The 21506-nt window shown below is 48.7% G+C and overlaps 1 protein-coding gene across 3 annotated transcripts in view; it reads right to left on the reverse strand.

Annotated features, from left to right (window-relative positions):
- CENPF (centromere protein F) overlaps positions 1-21506 on the reverse strand; it is a 57202-nt gene that overhangs the window by 20321 nt on the left and 15375 nt on the right. For all 3 annotated transcript variants that reach the window (XM_077282280.1, XM_077282277.1, XM_077282279.1), the window contains exons 13-18: positions 19177-21378; positions 17726-18394; positions 16576-17244; positions 3437-4105; positions 2702-2854; positions 1377-1553 (exon numbers count right to left, since the gene is read on the reverse strand). In XM_077282280.1, coding sequence (XP_077138395.1) covers positions 1377-1553; positions 2702-2854; positions 3437-4105; positions 16576-17244; positions 17726-18394; positions 19177-21378 — 4539 coding nt within the window. The remainder of the gene's footprint in view (positions 1-1376; positions 1554-2701; positions 2855-3436; positions 4106-16575; positions 17245-17725; positions 18395-19176; positions 21379-21506) is intronic.

Raw genomic sequence — 21506 nt, forward strand, 5'->3', positions numbered from 1 at the left:
CTCATCTTCTTATCTTCATCCTGACTTCGCCAGACCCTGGGAAGAAAGAAAAATACCTTCCCGTCCAGCATGAATCAGACGTCCGAAATCCTGCGATGTGGGACGTCCTCATCTCCTCAGACCGACAGGCTCTGGTGGGCGAGTGGGTGGGAGACGGAGGCAGGCCCGGTACGAATCACCTGAACACGCTTCTGTGTTAGGGGCTGGGGTCCTGCCGACTAGACGTATGAGGATACGGGGTGGCAGTACACGCTGTACTCATAGTCCGCTTTGTGGGACTACAGGTGTGACTGTTCACCCTGTATCCCTCCGTGGTACCTGAAAAGGAACGACGCACATTGAGGTAGATATGGGTCTAATGAAAGACCCGTGTCCACCTCCTACTGACACTAAGCTAAACTGGAGAGTATAATGCCAGTCGGTGGGGTGTACACTGCAGAGGAGGAGCTAACTTTTTTTATTTGCATAGTGTCAGCCTCCTAGTGGCAGCAGCATACACCCATGGTTCCTGTGTCCCCCAACGAGAGGCGATGGAGAAATATTAATATTGATAACAATAATAAATTACAATTTTGTGTCCACATTTTCTGAAATCCAGGTCATCCCCCCCCCCCTTTGTCTTTTCTAATTTTTGCACTGGAAAAAAAGAGGCACAATTCAATTTTTTTTATATAGTTATAAAAACTTTTTTTTTTTTTTTTAAATAAAAAAAAACTTTAGTTCCCAGAGGAGATTTGAACCTGAAGTATATAACAAAAATCTGGTCTCCTGTTTCATAGGAGCACCAAGATGGCTGCGACACTACTAGACCCCTATACTGCCATGGCAACCCATCATTGCCCCGTGATCGCTCCACTTAAATACCCCTGTCAGGGATTGATAGCGGGGTTTAATTGCTGAACAGCAGCGATCAGAACTCAACTTCGGTTGCTGCTGTTAAAATCAGGTGCTGGCTGTACAATCGAGCTGGCACCTGCTGTGCATGTGTGTCACATGTTGACAAGGGATTAACATCAGTAAACCACTGACTTTTCCGCATACTCATAATTCCCATAACTCCTCGCTTTACAGTCCCATGCTAAATGCTCTGCTGGAGACAGATTGCACTTGACAACAGGACAGCGAGCTGCACTAAAGGTCGCCCCCTAGTGGAGGGCACTCTGGAGTGATTTCTCGGGGTAAATATTACTAAATAAAATACTTTGAGATTCTGTTAGTCAGTGCATCAGCCATCATATGGAAATGACAGCATACAGACTGGTGCAACCAGCAAGAACGGCTCTTAAGTGTCGCTCATACATCCCATACACTGGGAGGATTTTTAATTTTTTACTTTTCCAATGTGTACAATGACTTAGCAGCCATCACTCACTCACCTGTTTCCTCATCTCATCCACCAGGGATCGGTGACGGGACTCCGCCTGCAGGAGACGCGTTTCATGCTCCGTTACATCATCCTTGTGTCTCTGTGCCTGAGATTCCAGCTCCTTGTGCAAGGAAGCGACAGACGCCTTCATTTCTGCAGCCTCGGTCGTAGCGGTCAGGAGCTGAGCCTGCGGAGCACAGACAGCACTTGTATACATGCAGAGCATCACTACTGGCATAGAACAGCAGCTTCTGTGTGGCAATATCTGACGGAGAGGCAAAGGGACGGGTGCACGGATCTGGCACACCCGCGCGGGCTCACATGAAAGCTCCGAGCTGCACCCAGACACAGCCACGCAGGCTCACATGAATGGTCCGAGCTGCACCCAGACACGGCCGCGCGGGCTCACATGAATGGTCCGAGTTGCACCCAGACACAGCTGCGCGGGCTCACATGAATGGTCCGAGCACCACCCAGAGACAGCCGCGCGGGCTCACATGAATGGTCCGAGCTGCACCTAGACACAGCCGCACGGGCTCACATGAATGGTCCGAGTTGCACCCAGACACAGCCGCGCGGGCTCACATGAATGGTCTGAGCTCCACCCAGACACAGCCGCGCGGGCTGAGATTTATGGCCCGAGCTGCACCCAGACACTGGCACTGCCGCGCAGCTCACATTTATGGCCCGAGCTGCACCCAGACACTGGCGCGGGCTCACATGAATGGTCCAAGCTGCACCCATGGTCCTATCTCTAAGAGCAGAGGTAATTTTCTGATGACACTTTCCCTTTAAAGGGGTCGTATTAATAATTAACCAAGATGCAAAAGTGTCATCAAATAATGGCTATTCCCCTGATATTTCCCCTGATATTCCAGTGCAGGTTGTCCTATTGTCTCTGGTTGACACATGATGGCTGCAGCGGTCACGTATCATAGCACTGAAACAAACTGGTACAGGGGTGCAGAGTAAGTGGTGACGGCAGTAAATCATGGAAAAAAAATAAAATAGAAAACATGGGGACAGATTTATTACTATGGATGCTGGTTTGCTGCCTCTTTAGACTGCCTGGTGTAAGTTTACACCACTCACTGATTGGTGACTTTGTGTAAGAAATCTGCACCTAAAAATGTTGGTGCATTTTTTTTTTGTGCGTAGCATTTCGTATCAGAGCATGCCCACTTCAGGGTAGGCCACATCCTTTTCAGCAAAGCCATACCCCTTGTCAGACAAACCACAAAAAGTGTCTAAAACACATAATAAATATGGAACAAATTGGCGCATTTAGCAAAAAGTAAATCTCCCTCAATATTTTTATACAGAAGAGTAACTTACTCTGCTGTCCTCCTGCTGCCCCCTGATTGCCTGCAGCTCCTCATCCAGACCTTCCCGTTCACAACAGTTCTGCTCCTGAATATTTTTGACATGTAGATCGGCCTCTTGTAATTTATTCTGCAACCCACAACAGTTTTCTTCCAGCTCTGCCACCTGCGGAGAGGAAAAGATAAAGACGTAGCAAATCTTCTCGGCTAAGAAACTTCAACTATTTTGAATCTATTCTATTTTGTCTCCATGGTTACAGACAACAAATAAAACCAGTGTAGTCAGATCCTGTAGTCAGATAATTTTTTTCTGTCCTCCCTACTACTAGTAATTGAGATTTAGTAAGCAAACAAGTCGGAACTTGTGGAAGGTGGACATGCCCTTTATTTTCGTTCTGCATTCCTAGGTTTCCCTACTGTGGTCACAGACCCCACTGAAGAACGATTAATTTTCAAAACCAAAAAAGGGTAGAAAAACAAAATTACGGATTCGGGTGTTGAAATTCAAGCGATGTCTAAAAAAAAAATAAATAAAAAAAAAAAAATTACAGCAGTGAAGGGTCACATGCCTTTTCAAATACTGGCAAAGATCTGTCAACAGGTACAAGACAGGCAAAAACAAGTGGTTCTTCCAGAAGCTGCGGTTCTACATCACTTCATTTGGTCCAAAATTAAAGTTTATGAAAAAAAAAACCTACAAAACGTTAGACCAAGGTGGTAAAAAAAGCTTAATGTGAGTAAACTTTACCTTACTTTGTAGAGTCTGGTTTTCCAATTTTGTGGATTCCATCAGTGCTTCTAGATCACCACAAGAGGCTTTCAGACCAGTAATGGTGGACTGAAGAGTCTCATTCTCTTCCAAAATATTCCGAACCTTCCCTTCAGATTCTTCTAAAGCGATCTGCAGACTCTTGTTACTATTCCTCAGGTTTTCACATTCCACTTCAAATTGGGAGACTTGTGAAGAATATGTCTCTTCCATTTGCTCAGAGTTTTTTATTTGGCCCTCAAGGGCCACCAGTTGCCGAGTCTTCTCATCTAGCAGAAGTTTACATTCTTCTTGTTCCAAAGTAACTTTTTGAAGAGAAATCTCAAGATCGTTGCTGGTCATCTGTGCCTTCTCCAATTCTTGTAGCAACTGTTCCTTCTGCTGCTCCACCTTGGATGAAAGCTCGGCACAGTCAGCCACGGCGGTTTCATATTTTTGGTCAGAAAGGGCTTTTTGTGCAAGTAACTCTTCCAATTCCACATGAAGCAAATTCTGTTGTTTGTTGAAGTTGTCCATAAACTGGATATGTTCCATCTCTCTGTTCTCCAGAGTTTTTGTAATGTTGGCAATTGTGGCTTCTAACTCAAACATCTTCTCCCGGTTGATTTGAAGTTCTTCTTCCAGTTCTTTAAACTCTTTTCCTGCCACCTGCGGAGAGGAAAAGATAGACATAGCAAATCAACTTAGCTAAGAATCTTCATTTATTTTGTATCTATTCTATATTGTCTCCATGGTTACAGACAACAAATAAACCTAGTGTAGTCAGATTCTTAAGTCAGATCATTTTTTTCTTTTCTCCCTACTATTGGTGATATTGATTTATTAAGCAAAAAAGTCGGAACATGTGCAAGGTGGACATGCCCTTTATTTTCGTTCTACATTCTTAGGTTTCTCTACCATGGATAGAGACCCCATTGAAGAACGATTAATTTCCAATAACAAAGGGTAGAAAAAAGAGATTTTTGTGTACTCACCGTAAAATCCTTTTCTCCGAGCCAATCATTGGGGGACACAGGACCATGGGTGTTATGCTGCTGCCACTAGGAGGACACTAAGTAAACACAGAAAGAATAGCGCCTCCCCTGCAGTATACACCCTCCTGCTGGCTCTCAGTGAACCAGTTCGGTAACAAAGCAGTAGGAGCTTAATATTTAACAAGGATGAACTATGTCAAAACCAAGTTAACTTAAAAAAAACAAAGCCAATAGGCTAACAGGGTGGGTGCTGTGTCCCCCAGTGATTGGCTCGGAGAAAAGGATTTTACGGTGAGGACACAAAAATCTCTTTTTCTCCTACGCCTCATTGGGGGACACAGGACCATGGGACGTCCTAAAGCAGTCCCTGGATGGGAAACAATTAACTGCAATTGCTGCTTGTACCCACAAGTTACAGATGCGGCACAGCCGCCTGCAAAATCCGTCTGCCGACGGTCACATCTGCCGAGGCCTGAGAGTGAATATGGTAATGTTTTGTAAAGGTATGCAGGCTGGACCAAGTCGCAGCCTTACAAACTTGTGCTGCCGAAGCTTGGTGCCGGATGGCCCAAGATGCACCCACTGATCGAGTGGAGTGAGCCTTAATCCCTGCTGGGACAGGAAGACCTCTGACTCGGTAGGACTCTGGAATAGCCGAACGGATCCATTTGGCTATTGTCGCCTTGGAAGTGGAAAACTCTTTCCTCGGTCCTTCCGGGAGCACGAATAGGGCATCTGACCTGCAGAAAGACGCTGTCCGCGAGATGTATCTCCTAAGAGCTCTCATTAAATCCAGTGTGTGAAAAGCCTTCTCGATGCGATGGACTGGTGCAGGACAGAGTGACGAAAAGACAATCTCCTCATTGAGATGAAAAGAGGATACAACTTTCGGTACAAAAGAGGGGGATGTCCTCAAAACCACCTTATCCTGATGAAAATTCAGAAACGGAACTTGAGAGGACAGAGCCGCCAGCTCGGAGACTCGTCTAATAGAGGTGACCGCAACTAGAAAAGCAACTTTCCATGAAAGAAGAGACAGGGGAACATCCTGTAGAGGTTTGAAAGGAGCCTGTTGCAAAACTCCGAGGACCAGATTAAGATCCCATGGTTCCAACGGCATCCTATAGGGGGGCGCCCGATGGGAGACTCCCTAAATAAACGTCTTGACCTGTAATCTGTTGGCAATCCTGCAATGGAAGAGAACAGACAGGGCTGAGATCTACCCCTTGAGAGAACTAAGGGTGAGACCCAAGTCCAAACCCGTTTGTAAGAACTCGAGAATGGAAGGGATGGAAAAATGTGGAGGAGAACGTCCTCGGTCGCTACACCATGAAAAGAAAGTCTTCCAAGTGCGACGATAGATACGCATAGACGTAGGCTTTCTAGCGCTGATCATGGTAGCTATGACTTCTGGAGAGAAACCTGCCTGGGTTAGGACCCAGGACTCAATGGCCATGCCGTCAAACACAGGGCCTCTGAGTTCTGGTGGTAAAAGGGGCCTTGAGATAGCAGATCTGCGCGATTCGGTAATCGCCAGGGAACGTCGGCAACTAGTTGAACTAGTTCCGCGTACCACGCCCGGCGCGGCCAATCTGGCGCAATCAGGATTACCGGTACCCTCTCCGCGCTGATTTTCTTGATGACTCTCGGCAGGAGAGGAAGCGGGGGAAATATGTACGGAAGCCGAAAATGATGCCACGGGAGTACAAGAGCATCTGCCCCGATGGCTGCCGGATCGTGGGACCGAGCCATGAAGTCGGGAACCTTGGAATTCAGCCGTGAGGCCATCAGATCCACGTCCAGGGTTCCCCAACGACAGCAGATCTGGTGGAAGATCTCCGGATGGAGAGACCACTCCCCGGAGTCGAGGATGTGGTCTACCTCTGTCATGGCCGCCCTGCTGCGGGTTCCCCCTTGGCGGTTGATGCATGCCACTGCAGTGGCGTTGTCGGACTGAATCCTGATTGGGCGACCTGCTAGGAAGGGATGGAACTGGAGAAGTTCCAGCCTGATCGCCCGGATTTCCAAGATGTTGATTGGAAGGCGTGATTCCTGGGGGGACTAGCGGCCCTGAGCAGTGTGATGAAGGAACACCGCTCCCCAGCCTAGAAGACTGGCGTCTGTCGTCACAACCAGCCAGTGTACTGGAAGAAAAGACTTCCCTTGATTCAGGGAGGATTTCAATGTCCACCACCTGAGACTGTCTGACTCGCTGGGGAAGGAGGAACCGACGGTCTATGGAGAACGGGTTCCTGTCCCAAACAGCCAGGAGGGCATGCTGTAGAGGACGGAGGTGTAGTTGGGCAAATGGAACCGCCTCCATAGCTGCTACCATCCTGCCAAGGACTCTCATACTGAAGCGCAGAGATTGAGAGCGAGGCTGAGAGAGCTTCTGAGCTTCTTGCTGTAAGACTGAGATGTTTTCCGGGGGAAGAACCAATCCCCGGGATGAGTCGAGTATCATTCCTAGAAAGGAAATTCGCTGAGCCAGCACTGGGGAAGATTTTTTGAAGTTTATCTTCCAACCCAGGCGAGAAAGGGTATCTATTGTGATGGCCACGGCTTCCTTGCAGGAGCAGAAAGAGGGGCCTTTGATGAGGATATCGTCTAAATACGGGAGCGACACCACTCCTCGGGTGTGGAGTATGGCCACGGCAGCCGCCATGACCTTGGTGATTACCCTGGGAGTGGTGGCGAGGCCGAAGGGCAGAGCAACAAATTGGAAGTGATCTCCCTGAACTGTGAAGAGAAGAAACCTTTGGTGAGAAGGTAAAATAGGAATGTGGAGGTATGCGTCCTGGATGTCTATAGACACCAGGAACTCGCCTTTTTCCATGGAGGCGATGACAGAACAAAGCGATTCCATCCGGAACCGTCGTACCCTGACAAACTTGTTTAGCAGCTTTAGGTCCAGTATGGGCCGTACTGTACCGTCCTTCTTTGGAACAATGAAGAGGTTTGAATAAAAACCTTGAAACCTTTCGCTTTGAGGGACCGGAATAATAACTCCGTCTTTTTTCAGAGAGCTTATAGCTTTGAAGAACTCTGATGCCTTTGCCCTGGGAGGAGAAGACAGGAAAAAAAAAACGGTTTGGAGATAAGAGATCTATCTTGTATCCGGAGGACACTAGATGACGGACCCACTCGTCGTGAACGACCGAGAGCCACGCGGCACTGAAGGAAAGCAGGCGGCCGCCTACTTTGAGTGTGTCCCCCGGATACCGCAGAGTCATTGTGTGGAAGGTCTGAACGTTTTGGAGCCTCTGGATCCCGGCTGCCTTGGCCTGTCTCTCCATGAAGGGGAAGGCTTAAAAGAGGCCTGTGAACCTCTGTCTCCACGTTGTGCCTGGCCGGAACCGGGAGATGTGGAAGTAGAGGACCAGTTTGAGTTATAACGAAAAAAATGAGGACCGAGCCTGTGGTTGCAGGTTCCGAAAGGGCCGAGAGGGTCTCTGTTGTGGAAGAAATTTACTCTTCCCTCCAGTGGCGTCAGAAATTAACTGGTCGAGCTGTTCGCCAAAAAGGCGACCGCTCTGACATGGGAGAGAAGTCAATGACTTTTTGGAAGTAGAATCCGCACGCCAGTCCCTGAGCCATAAGGACCTCCGGATGGTGATGGCATTTGCTGCTGCTTGAGAAGCGCAGTCAGCGGCATCCAGGGACGCGGTGACTACAAAATCTCCAGCTCTGGCTATCTGAGTAGCGAGGTCTGCTATCTCGGGGGGAAGATTGGTATCCAGTACTGCTGAAGACAAGACCTCAGCCCAGTGGGTCATAGCCTTAGCCACCCACGTAGCGGCAAAAGATGGAAAGAGTGCGGCCGCTGAGGCTTCAAAAGCTGAACGCGCCATATTGTCGATCTGATGATCGGTTGGATCTTTAATAAAGGCGCCCTCCGAGGAGGATAAAACAGATTTCGTAGACAGGCGCGATACCGGAGGATCTACCAGGGGAGATTGTGACCAATCTTTTCTTAGATCCTGGGCAAAGGGATATTTGGACTCCATGGGCTTCTGCCCTGTGAATCGTTTATCTGGACGAATCCTGTGAGATTCAACAATTTGCTTAAATTCGGGATGAGTGGCGAACACTCTGTGAGCTCGTTTGGTCCTCTTAAAGGACACGGCATGATCCGTTTTAGATAAAGGTTCCTCCTCAAGTCTCAAAGCCTTATTCACTGACTCAATTAGAGTCGAGAGTCTCCTGATCGTAATGAAATTCCTGATCTAGGGACGTATCAGAATCGTCCTCTGAAAAAGGTTCTCTACTAGCCCCGATGGAAGGGGAGCGAGAGATGGAGCTCTCAGAACCCAAAAACCGTTGATGGTCTGGGGATATGGCATGAGTCCTGTTCCTGGAAGATTGAGAACTCCTTGGCAAGGTACGACCCCTGGAGTACGAGGGGTTCTGACCATCTGAAGCGTCATCCGTATTAGTGCCCTGGTTAGAGGAAGGGTCTCGGAACGAGTCTAACGCTTTTGCCAGGGATGCCATAGACCGGGAAAGGGAGGTAGCCCACTCAGGGGAACTAGGCTCTCTGGGTTCAGTATCAGCAATAGGTGGTTCCTGAGCCGTCACCGGTTCACAAGCTGTGCACAATGCAGTATTGTGACCCCGGGGTAAGGATACCTTACAAGAGGTACATGCAGCGAAAAATACAGTGTGGGTTTTCCTAGACTTTTTGTGAGGCTTTGGTTGAGACATAGTAAAGCCTGGAGGAAAGCGCTTACTAGCAGGGGAAGGGTTAAGCTATGTTTCTGGAGCTTACCCATGGTCCTGTGTCTTGAGTCCCCAGGGGAGGTCTGCAGTGTGATGCCACGGTAGTTATGCACAGGAATCGCTAATCCTTAAGGCTGTGATTAAAAAGGCTGGAGCAGCGCTGCAGCATCAGCCCTGTGGGTTTACCAAGATGGCCGCCAAGATCAGGAAGTGAGAGTGTCTCTCAGGGAACGAGAAGCGCCAGAAAGAGTGGGCGGCGGTAACTGCCGGTGGGTGTGGCCAAAACTCCGGCCTGTATGAAAGGGAAAAGCCTGGGGCTAAATTTTAAATCTGTGGTTGCGGCCTGCAGCACCGCGACCGCTATTAGCGCCATTCTTAAGACACACTCTTTGAAGGAATTGCCGCACTGCAGACCACCCACGGACCCAGGCGTTAAGGTGCGGACCTCCCATACCCCGGGGACCAGGACCCCCCAAGCGCCTTGGCCCTGCAGTGTACTCACGGTAGATGCGGTGGGCCGGTGCTCAATCCACCGTCGCCATAGTCAGGGAGGGGGTGGAGAGCTTCTGCCGCCGTGGGTCATCCGCTATATCAGTGGTGATGCAGAGGGGGGCTGCACGGACGCCATATATTTCATGTCCGGCTATGCACCTGGCTCCAGGAAAGGTAGATGGAGGGCTACTCCATGTGGTCGCCTGCTATGGAGGGGGGGAGATCGGAATGCGAAGGAACCATCGCCCGCAAGATGAACTCAGGACTGGCATCCAACGTTGCAGGAAAGGATACGGGAGGGACGCTCCACGTACTTGCCTGTTGATGGTTCGGGGGAGATCGGAGCCTAGAAAGGATCCGTCGCCCCCATTCGCTCCGTTAAAGGAAAAAATAGAACAAAAAATCTAAAATTAAAATAAAAACGGTGGGGTCTGAAACAGACCCAAGTGCCTCCTACAGACACTAAGCAAGAACTGGTTCACTGAGAGCCAGCAGGAGGGTGTATACTGCAGGGGAGGAGCTATTCTTTCTGTGTTTACTTAGTGTCCTCCTAGTGGCAGCAGCATAACACCCATGGTCCTGTGTCCCCCAATGAGGTGTAGGAGAAAACAGGATTTTTGGTTGCTTACCGTAAAATCTGTTTCTCGGAGCCTTCATTGGGGGACAGGAACCATGGGTGTATGCTGCTGCCACTAGGAGGCTGACACTATGCACAAAAAAGTTAGCTCCTCCTCTGCAGTGTACACCCCACCGACTGGCATTATACACTTCAGTTAGTGAGAAAGCAGTAGGAGAAAACAATAAGATTGAAATGACATAACCACAAACATGACAACTGTAAACATGAGAACAGTCATAGAACACGGAACAACAGAAAACTGAATAACCTGGGAGGGAGCTGTGTCTCCCAATGAAGGCTCCGAGAAACAGATTTTACGGTACGCAACCAAAAATCCTGTTTTCTCTATCGCCTTTCATTGGGGGACACAGGAACCATGGGATGTCCCAAAGCAGTCCCTGGGGTGGGAAAAACAGACTTCCATCAGGTCACAGGACTCACCACTGCCGCCTGCAAGATCCTTCTACCTATGCTGGAAGCCGAAGCGTAGGTATGGACCATGTAAAATTTGGCAAAGCTGGAGGGCGGAAGCCCTGTGGTGCACCGCCCAGGAGGCGTCGACTGCCTGGGTAGAGTGAGCCTTTATCCCAGGAGGGGGCACTCTGTTCTTGACCCGGTAAGCCTCCAAAATTGCCGTTCAGATCCAGCGAGCAATAGTCATCTTGAAAGCCGGCAGGCCTCTACGCGTGCCATCAGGAATGATGAAAAGAGAATCCGTCTTCCAGAAAACGGACGTTCTAGTCAGGTAGATCCTCACTGCCCTGACGAGGTCCAGCTTGTTCAACGATCGCTCCAGAGGATGAGTCGGAGCTGGACAAAAAGAAGGTAGAACGATGTCCTCGTTGAGGTGGAAACCACCTTAGGAAGGAAGGAAGGCGGAAGCCTGAGGACTACCTTGTCCTGGTGAATGACCAAGAACGGAGGACGGCAAGAGAGGGCCGCCAACTCTGAAACGCGGCGGATAGAAGTGATGGCCACAAGAAAGGCCACCTTCCACGATAGGACTGACAGGGGAAACTCCCTGAGAGGCTCAAAGGAGGAAACCCTCAGAACGTCCAGTACCAGATTTAGATCCCATGAATCCACGGGGGCCCTATACGGAGGGGCAGCATGGGCTGCTCCCTGAAGGAAGGTCTTAACCTGTGGCCGAGAAGATAAAGTCTTCTGAAAAAGGATGGAAAGCGCAGAAACCTGGCCCATTAGGGAACTAAGGGCAAGGCCCGAATCCAGTCCTGCCTGAAGGAAGGCCAAGACGGAAGGCAGGGAAAAGGACATAGGTTAAACGCGGTTGGACTCGCACCAACGGAAATAAGCCTTCCAGGTACGATAGTAGATCCTGGAAGACGAAGGCTTCAGAGCCTGGATCATGGTGTGAATCACCCGATCCGAAAGGCCGGATGCTCTTAGAACTGCGGTCTCAACAGCCACGCCGTTAAATTGAGCGACCGAGAATTCGGGTGGCAGATCGGACCCTGAGACAGCAGATCGGGCCTGTCTGGAAGGCGCCAGGGGGCGTCCGCGAGAAGGTTGACGATCTCCGCAAACCAAGCTCTCCCGGGCCAATCCGGGGCGATCAGAATGACCGGCACCCCTTCCGCTTTGATCTTTTTCAATAGTTTCGGAAGCAAGGGAAGGGGTGGGAACAGGTAGGGCAGCGCGAACCGTGACCAAGGAATGGCCACAGCGTCGACGCCCACTGCAAGAGGATTGCGAGACCTGGAGACGAACTGAGGAACCTTCTTGTTCGTACGAGACGCCGTGAGGTCCACATCCGGAGTCCCCCATCAAAGACAAATCTGATGGAAGACTTCCTGGTGCAAGGACCATTCTCCTGCCGTGAGACCCTCACGGCTGAGGAAGTCGGCGGCCCAATTGTCCACGCGGGGGATATGCACCGCGGATATCAGCGGAACCGTTGCCTCTGCCCAGAGGAGAATCTTGGATACCTCGGCAAGGGCCAGGGAGCTCCGAGTCCCCCCCTGATGGTTGACATAAGCCACAGCCGTGGCGTTGTCCGTCTGGATTCGGATAGGTAGGCCCTTGAGAATCCTTTCCCAGTGACGGAGGGACAGAAAAATGGCCCGAATCTCGAGGACATTGATCGGCAGAGTTGACTCCTGCGCCTACCAACGGCCCTGGACAGTCAGGTGGCAAAACACCGCACCCTAGCCGAGCAGGCTGGCGTCTGTCGTCACCACCTGCCAGTGAACAGGAAGAAAGGACCTGCCCTGGGAGATGAGAGGTGACATCAGCCACCAGTTGAGAGACCGTTTGACCCGGTGAGGGAGTCGGATCGGACGATCCAGAGAGAAAACAGACCTGTCCCACTGATGCAGAATGGCTTGCTGAAGGGGTCGTGAATGAAATTGGGCGAAGGGAATCGCTTCCAATGTTGCTACCATCCTCCCCAGAACATTCATGGCCGATCGGAAGGAGGGAGGCCGAGGACCCTGGAGCAAGCGTATGTCCTGACGAAGGATGGATCTCTTGTATTCGGGAAGAAAGACCTTGGTTTGACGAGTGTCGAAAAGCATGCCCAGAAAGATGATGCGCTGAGAAGGAATAAGGCAGGACTTCTTCTGGTTGACCAGCCACCCGAAACGGACTAGGGTGTCGAGAACGATGGACAGGCTTTCGTGAGCCTGAGAAAAGGACGGAGCCTTGATGAGGATGTCGTCGAGGTATGGAAAAAGAACCAGGCCTCTGACCCTCAAGATGGCCATCAGCGCCGCCACGATCTTCGTGAAAACTCTTGGGGCGGTTGCAAGACCGAACAGCAGGGTGACGAACTGAAAATGTTCCTCGAGCACCGCAAAGCGCAGATATCAGTGATGTCCTGGGAATATCGGGACATGGAGGTAGGCGTCCTGAATATCTATGGAACACAGAAATTCCTGAGCCTCCATGGAAGCAATTACTGAACGAAGGGATTCCATCCTGAAGTGCTTCAGACGAACTCTCCTGTTCAGCAATTTTAGATCCAGAATGGGACGCACCTTGCCGTCTTTTTTCGGTACCACAAAAAGGTTTCAATAGAAACCTGTGAACCGTTCTTTTTCTGGAACGGGAACGATTACCCCGGCTTTGAGGAGAGAAGCGATGGCTGCGAAGAAACCCGGAACTAGAGCGGGGTCTCTTGGAGGTCGGGATTCGAAGAAACGATTCCGGGGTCGTGAAACGAACTCTATCTTGTATCCCGAGGATACAACTTCCCTGACACATGCGTCCTCTACTGAGGAGATCTAGACATCCCTGAAGAAGAGGAGACGGCCGCCCAGCCTGGGGGGTGGGCTGGGTTCTTGCCGAGAGTCATGCCGAGGTGGTTCTCCCAGTTCTGGACCTGGAGGATCTACCCTGGGAGTAGCGAGGACACCAGGAAGGAGTGGGCCTAAAGGATACCGCTTTCTTCTCTTGACGTGCCTGTGGCCTCTGTTGCTGCTGGGAAAAGGAGTTTGACGCCGCGAAGCGACGAAGAGGCCGCAAAGATCGAAATTGACGTCTAGGAGGAGCACGACGAGGCTTGGCCTGGGGAAGAAGAGACCTTGTGCCCCCGGTGGCGTCCTTAATGATTTGGTCCAGCTTAGAACCAAAGAGACGAGACCCCTGAAAAGGCAGGCTGGTAAGGGACTTTTTGGAAGACAAATCCGCCTGCCAGGCCTTAAGCCAAACAGTCCGGCGGATGGCGACCGCATTGCTGAACGCCTGAGCCGCACTAGACGCGGCATCCAGGGAGGCGGAGACCAGATATTCACCCGCATGAGAAATCTGGTTAGCAAGTTCCGCCAACTGTCCGGGTGGAGCCCTGTCCAGGATGCCCTGACGGAGCTGTTTGGCCCATTTGGATATGGATTTTGAAACCCAAGTGGAAGAAAAGGCCGGGCAAAGACTAGCTGAGGCCGCTTCAAAAGCTGACTTCGCAAAAGATTCTATGACTCTATCATTAGAATCCTTCAGAGATGCTCCGCCGGACAGTGGGTGGACCGTGTTGGTGGACAGTCTGGAAACTGGAGGGTCCACCGAAAGAGAAGCAGTCCAATTAGCGGTGAGCTCCGGAGAAAAGGGATATAAAACGCCAAGTCGCTTTCCTCTCTGAAAGCGTCTGTTCGGGTTCTCTCTTTCTCTAGTCATAATCTCCTCGAATTCAGGGTGAGGAGCGAAAAACTTGGAAGGTGGTTTAACCCGTCTAAACGAAACCGCCTGATCTGCGGGTTCCGTAGAGGACTCCTTGATGCCACAGGATTAATGTATCGCCGCAATGAGATTCTGAACCATATCCCTCATGGTAGCGATTTGGTTAGAATCCAACTCCGAAATATCCTCCGAGGGCGCATCAGAGAACGCCTCGCCTGACTCAGGGGAGGAGAACCTGGGGGAAGCCGACCGCAGAGAAGGACCATGTGGCGAGATGGAGCGAGAAGAGGACTCAGACCGGCGTTCCTTTCTGGACCTTTTGCAGCTTGCAATGGAGGGCTCAGACGGAGCTTCCTGCGACTCGCTGGCTACTGCGGGAGTCTGCAGGGGTAATCGGTCCAGCACTGACACCAGAGTTTGAAACACTTGTGTTAGATCCGCCACCGATTGGGACAGAGAGGAAACCCAGCCTGGGGTGGGGGTATCGCTCTCAAGCGGAGCAGCCGGGGGATCCTGGGCGGTGGGAACAATCGGGTTGCTGCAGGCCTGACAGAGTGGAGAGGACTGACCTGAGGGAAGTTTGCAGTTACAAGACGAACATGCAAAGTATTTGACTAAGGCAGAGGACTTAGAAGAAGAAGTAGGAGGACGAGAGCGGCCCCATTTAGAGGTAGACATTTTGAAAAGGTCCCTGAAGAAAATGCCAGAAGGTTAGGGGACAGAGGGAAGTGTCAGTCTGCAGTGCAGCTACTCACGCAGACGAAGCAGTTCCAGACGGAAAAAGCAGCCCAGCTTGAAGATGGTCCCTCAGGGAAGAAGCCTTCGTGGAAGGAAATGCGGATCCTGCAGCAGTGCAGCCAAAGCCAGTTGTCATCCACTGTCGATCTCCGAGGAGAGAAGAGGCGTGCGTGGGTGCACTAAGATGGCGCCGGTGGGCAGAGCAACACTGAGGGCTGATGGTCGGGCGGGAGAAAAGCCCGCCGAGAAAGGAGGAAGTGGGCGGGGAGGTGACGCCGGAAGTAGGCCCCGGGAGAAGCCGGGACCTAAATTAGAAGTCGGCGACCGCCTGAGAGGGCCACGGCGCCGGCGCTGCCCGGCTGGAGATGCGGCTTCTGCGGCGCGGCAGCCTGCAAGGCCGCCGCATAAAAACGGGGAAGCGCTGCCGCAGGATCGTGCCGACGGGAGTAGGCCCCGGAGGAACCCGGGGCCTAAATTAGGAGCGGGGACCGCCGGAGAAACTGCGGTGCCGACGCTGCCCGGCTGGAAGGTGCGGCATCTGGAGTGGCGCCTGGGGGGGGGGGGGGGCGGGGGCGGGAAGGGGAGCGCTGCCTAAATTAGTTAAGCGGCGACCGCTGGAGAGGGCACAGAGAAAGTGCTGCAAATGCAGCGGTGACCCCTGCCAATTCCCGGGACCCCTTTAGGAACGCCGACCGGGCCAAAAGGTTGCCTGGAAACATGGCAAGAAAAAAGGGGACCCAAGGGACCCCCGGGACTAGAATACTCACCTAAAAACATCCCACATCGTCCGTTACTAACCTCAGACTTGGGAAAGGTATCAGACGTCCATGGAAGCTGATGGTGGACGTCTCCTCCAACCAACAGCCTCTGGTGGGCGAGTGGGTGAGGGACGGAGCCAGGACCGGACTTCAGAGCACGCTTGTGTGCTAGGCTCTTAGTCCTGGAGAGGAATCTATGAGGATACGGGGTGGCAGTACACGCCGTACTCATAGTCCGCCTTGTGGGAATACAGGTGTGACTGTTCACCCTGTATCCCTTCCGGAAAACCTGAAAAGAAACGACGCACATTGAGGTAGAAAAGGGTCTAATCAAAGACCCGTGTCCACCTCCTACTGACACTCAGCTAAACTGAAGTGTATAATGCCAGTCGGTGGGGTGTACACTGCAGAGGAGGAGCTAACTTTTTTGTGCATAGTGTCAGCCTCCTAGTGGCAGCAGCATACACCCATGGTTCCTGTGTCCCCCAATGAAAGGCGATAGAGAAAACAGAATTAGGGATTTAGGTCTACAAATTCAAACAATGTCTAAAAAAAACAAAATAATTACAGTAATGAGGGGTCACATGCCTTTTCAAATACAGGCAAAGAATCGCCAACAGGTTAAAAACTACGAAAAGTTGGACCAAGGAGGTAAAAAAAATGAAGCTTAATGTGAGTAAACTTTACCTTACTTTGTAGAGTCTGGTTTTCCAATTTTGTGGATTCCATCAGTGCTTCTAGATCACCACAGGAGACTTTCAGACCAGTAATGGTGGACTGAACAGTCTCATTCTCTTCCAAAATTTTCCAAACCTTCCCTTCAGATTCTTCTAAAGCGATCTGCAGACTCTTGTTACTATTCCTCAGGTTTTCACATTCCACTTCAAATTGGGAGACTTGAGAAGAATATTTCTCTTCCTTTTGCTCCACGTCTTTTATTTGGCCCTCAAGGGCCACCAGTTGACGAGTCTTCTCAACTAGCAGAAGTTTATATTCTTCTTGCTCCAAAGTAACTTTTTGAAGAGACATCTCAAGGTCATTGCTGGTCATCTGTGCCTTCTCCAATTCTTGTAGCAACTGTTCCTTCTGCTGCTCCACCTTGGATGACAGCTTGACATAATTGGCCACGGCGGTTTCATATTTTTGGTCAGAAAGGCCTTTTTGTGCAAGTAACTCTTCCAATTCCATGTGAAGCAAATCCTGTTGTTTGTTGGAGTTGTCCATAAACTGGATATGTTCCATCTCTCTGTTCTCCAGAGTTTTTGTAATGTTGGCAATTGTGGCTTCTAACTCAACCATCTTCTCCCGGTTGATTTGAAGTTCTTCTTCCAGTTCTTTAAACTGTTTTCCTGCCACCTGCGGAGAGGAAAAGATAGACATAGCAAATCGCCTTGGCTAAGAATCTTCATCTATTTTGTATCTATTCTATATTGTCTCCGTGGTTACAGACAACAAATAAACCTAGTGTACTCAGATTCTTAAGTCAGATCATTTTTTTCTTTTCTCCCTACTATTAGTGATATTGATTTATTAAACAAAAAGTCGGAACGTGTGCAAGGTGGACATACCCTTTATTTTCGTTCTAGATTCTTAGGTTTCCCTACCATGGTTAGAGACCCCATTGAAGAACGATTCATTTCCAATAACAAAGGGTAGAAAAACAGAATTAGGGATTTGGGACTACAAATTCAAACAATGTCTAAAAAAAAATAAATTACAATAATGAGGGGTCACAAGCCTTTTCAAATACTGGCAAAGAATCGCCAACAGGTCAAAAACTACGAAAAGTTGGACCAAGGTGGTAAAAAAATAGAAGCTTAATGTGAGTAAACGTTACCTTACTTTGTAGAGTCTGGTTTTCCAATTTTGTGGATTCCATCAGTGCTTCTAGATCACCACAAGAGGCTTTCAGACCAGTAATGGTGGACTGAAGAGTCTCATTCTCTTCCAAAATTTTCCAAACCTTCCCTTCAGATTCTTCTAAAGCGATCTGCAGACTCTTGTTACTATTCCTCAGGTTTTCACATTCCACTTCAAATTGGGAGACTTGTGAAGAATATGTCTCTTCCTTTTGCTCCACGTCTTTTATTTGGCTCTCAAGGGCCACCAGTTGACGAGTCTTCTCATCTAGCAGAAGTTTACATTCTTCTTGTTCCAAAGTAACTTTTTGAAGAGACATCTCAAGGTTGTTGCTGGTCGTCTGTGCCTTCTCCAATTCTTGTAGCAACTGTTCCTTCTGCTGCTCCACCTTGGATGAAAGCTCAGCATAATCGGCCACGGCGGTTTCATATTTTTGGTCAGAAAGGGCTTTTTGTGCAAGTAACTCTTCCAATTCCACGTGAAGCAAATCCTTTTGTTTGTTGGAGTTGTCCATAAACTGGATATGTTCCATCTGTCTGTTCTCCAGAGCTTTTGTAACATTGGCAATTGTGGCTTCTAACTCAACCATCTTCTCCCGGTTGATTTGAAGTTCTTCTTCCAGTTCTTTAAGCTCTTTTCCTGCCACCTATGGAGAGGAAAAGATAGAGATAGCAAATCGTCTTGACAAATAATGTTCAACTATTTTGTATCTGTTCTATATTGTCTCCGTGGTTACAGACAACAAATAAGGCTACGTTCACATTTGCGTTGTGCGCCGCAGCGTCGGCGCCGCAGCGCACAACGCAAACAAAAACGCGGCAAAACGCACGCTAAAACGCTGCGTTTTGCGCCGCATGCGTCCTTTTTGGCCGAAAGTTGGACGCAAAAAAAATGCAACTTGAAGCGTTTCTTGCGTCCAACGCTTGCGGCCATGCGGCGCAAAACGCAGCACAACGCATGTCCATGCGCCCCCATGTTAAATATAGGGGCGCATGACGCATGCGGCGCCGCTGCGGCGCCCGACGCTGCGGCGCTGACCGCAAATGTGAACGTAGCCTAAACCTAGTGTAGTCAGATCATTTTTTTTTCTTTTCTCCCTACTATTAGTGATATCGATTTAGTAAGCAAAAAAGTTGGAGCATGTGCAAAGTGGACATGCCCTTTATTTTCGTTCTACATTCTTAGATTTCCCTACCATGGTTAGAGACCCCATTGAAGAACGATTAATTTCCAATAATAAAGGGTAGAAAAACAGAATTAGGGATTTGGGTCTTCAAATTCAAAAGATATCTAAAAAAAAAATTACAGTAGTGAGGGATCATCACATGCCTTTTCAAATACTGACAAAGAATCGCCAACAGGTCAAAAACTACAAAAAGTTGGACCAAGGTGGTAAAAAAAAAGAAGCTTAAGATGAGTAAACTTTACCTTACTTTGTAGAGTCTGGTTTTCCAATTTTGTGGATTCCATCAGTGCTTCTAGATCACCACAGGAGGCTTTCAGACCGGTAATGGTGGACTGAAGAGTCTCATTCTCTTCCAAAATATTCCGAACCTTCCCTTCAGATTCTTCTAAAGCGATCTGCAGACTCTTGTTACTATTCCTAAGGTTTTCACATTCCATTTCAAATTGGGAGACTTGTGAAGAATATTTCTCTTCCTTTTGTTCCACGTCTTTTATTTGGCCCTCAAGGACCACCAGTTGACGAGTCTTCTCAACTAGCAGAAGTTTACATTCTTCTTGTTCCAAAGTAACTTTTTGAAGAGAAATCTCAAGGTCGTTGCTGGTTGTCTGGGCCTTCTGCAATTCTTGTAGCAACTGTTCCTTCTGCTGCTCCACCTTGGATGAAAGCTCGGCACAATCGGCCACGGCGGTTTCATATTTTTGGTCAGAAAGGGCTTTTTGTGCAATTAACTCTTCTAGTTCCATGTGAAGCAAATCCTGTTGTTTGTTGGAGTTGTCCATAAACTGGATATGTTCCATCTCTCTGTTCTCCAGAGTTTTTGTAACGTTGGCAATTGTGGCTTCTAACTCAACCATTTTCTCCCGGTTGATTTGAAGTTCTTCTTCCAGTTCTTTAAGCTTTTTCCTTAAACATTTTAATTCCATTTCTAAAGCTTCTTTTTGCTCCTTGACTCTTTCAACTTCCTCATTCGATGTCTCTGTTTGCAAGATGGCATTCTCCAGATTCTCTTCGGACATGAGCAATTCTCGTTCCAAAGACTCGATCCGGTCATTCAGCTTGTCGAATTTACGCTCGCTCTCTTTTAGCTTTTCCATCCAATGGCGCTTCTTCTTCTCGTCGGCTTCAATCTTCACTTTAAGTTTTTCTATTCCAGCACGCATTTGAGTAACCTCCTCTTGAGCAGAATTCACGCTGTTGCCCAGCTCAAGTTTCTCACGTTGACACCGTTCCAGAGTTCTCGAAAGCTTCTCATTTTCCGCTTGCACTGTGCTTACTTGTACCTGGAGATTTTCTTGCTCGCTGGCCAGGACTTTCTTTTCTTCTTCAAATTTTTGGATCCAATTCTGCAACTCTTGAACTTGCTTCTTTTCATTTTCTTGCGAGCACATCAGACAATCCTTTTCTGCGGTCAACTCTTCAGCAGTCAATTTTGCAACCTGAAGTTCCTCCTTCAGTGATCGTAATTCAGATTCTAATATCTTTATCAGGTCCTTCGAGCTTAATCTAACAGATTCCAATTCCTGCTCTCTTACCTGAAGCTTTTTATACATTTGCTCAAGCTCTTCCTTTTCTTCGAATAAACTCTCCAGTTCCTGAGTGAGTTGACATTTCTCTGCCACGACATTATTAAGATTCTCTTGAACCTCATTAAAGGACCTTAATTTGCTTTCGCTTTCCTCTTGCAAGCGCTGCCACTTAGACTGAAGGGCATCCAGGTCCGCTTCCAGAGATAGAGCGTGGTTCTCGATATTTGCTTTTTCAGATTTCACCCTCCTCAGCTCTATTTCTGTTTGAAGGTAATTTTCTTTCCATTCCTTGCCGGAGATCTCTAGGTTCTCGCATACACTAGACAGTTCGGATACCTTCGAGTTTAGTATCTCTATCGCGTTCAATGAATTATTTAGCTCTTTTTCAAATTCGACAATCTTATTGGCCGACTGCAATTTCTCATAGGAGATCAACTCAATTTTTCCTAATAATTCTGATCTTTCAACTCCAAAATCTTTAGATTTATTATCAAGGTCTTGTATTTCTTGGTCTTTTTTTAGAATCTCTGCTCTTAGGGTCTCAACTTGGGCCGACAAATATTTTATTTCCGCTACCAAATTCTGGTATATCTCTTCTCTTTCCGTACATTGTGGACAAAGTTTCTGTTCTTCTTCAGTCTTTAGCTGGAGACTCCGCGACATATCTTGTGTTTCCAGGTTGCCTACATGGACTCCACTCCCGCCATTCCGTCTTTTCCTTTCTCGGGAGGAATTCTCAATATTTTCTTCTTTATTGGTCGGACTTTCGGAATTACCCATTTCTATTACTTTCTCATCTTCACTTTTATTCTCAACTTTTGGACTTCGTTTTAACTGTCCATGGGTTCGCAATTCAGTGTTTCCAATAGAAAGTCTTCCTATGGGCAGAACTGTGCACATGGTTTGGTTCACGGTTACCTAAACAGATAAAAAGAAAAAAAATGTAAATACAAAAAAGGATAAAAAAAATTAAAATCTATAAATCTCATTAAAAAGAAAATATATTCTATAAAAGTAGCAAGAAGAAATGGCCAAAATGTATTTTT

Source organism: Ranitomeya variabilis, chromosome 2 (assembly GCF_051348905.1).
Source record: "Ranitomeya variabilis isolate aRanVar5 chromosome 2, aRanVar5.hap1, whole genome shotgun sequence".
Lineage (NCBI taxonomy): Eukaryota > Metazoa > Chordata > Amphibia > Anura > Dendrobatidae > Ranitomeya > Ranitomeya variabilis.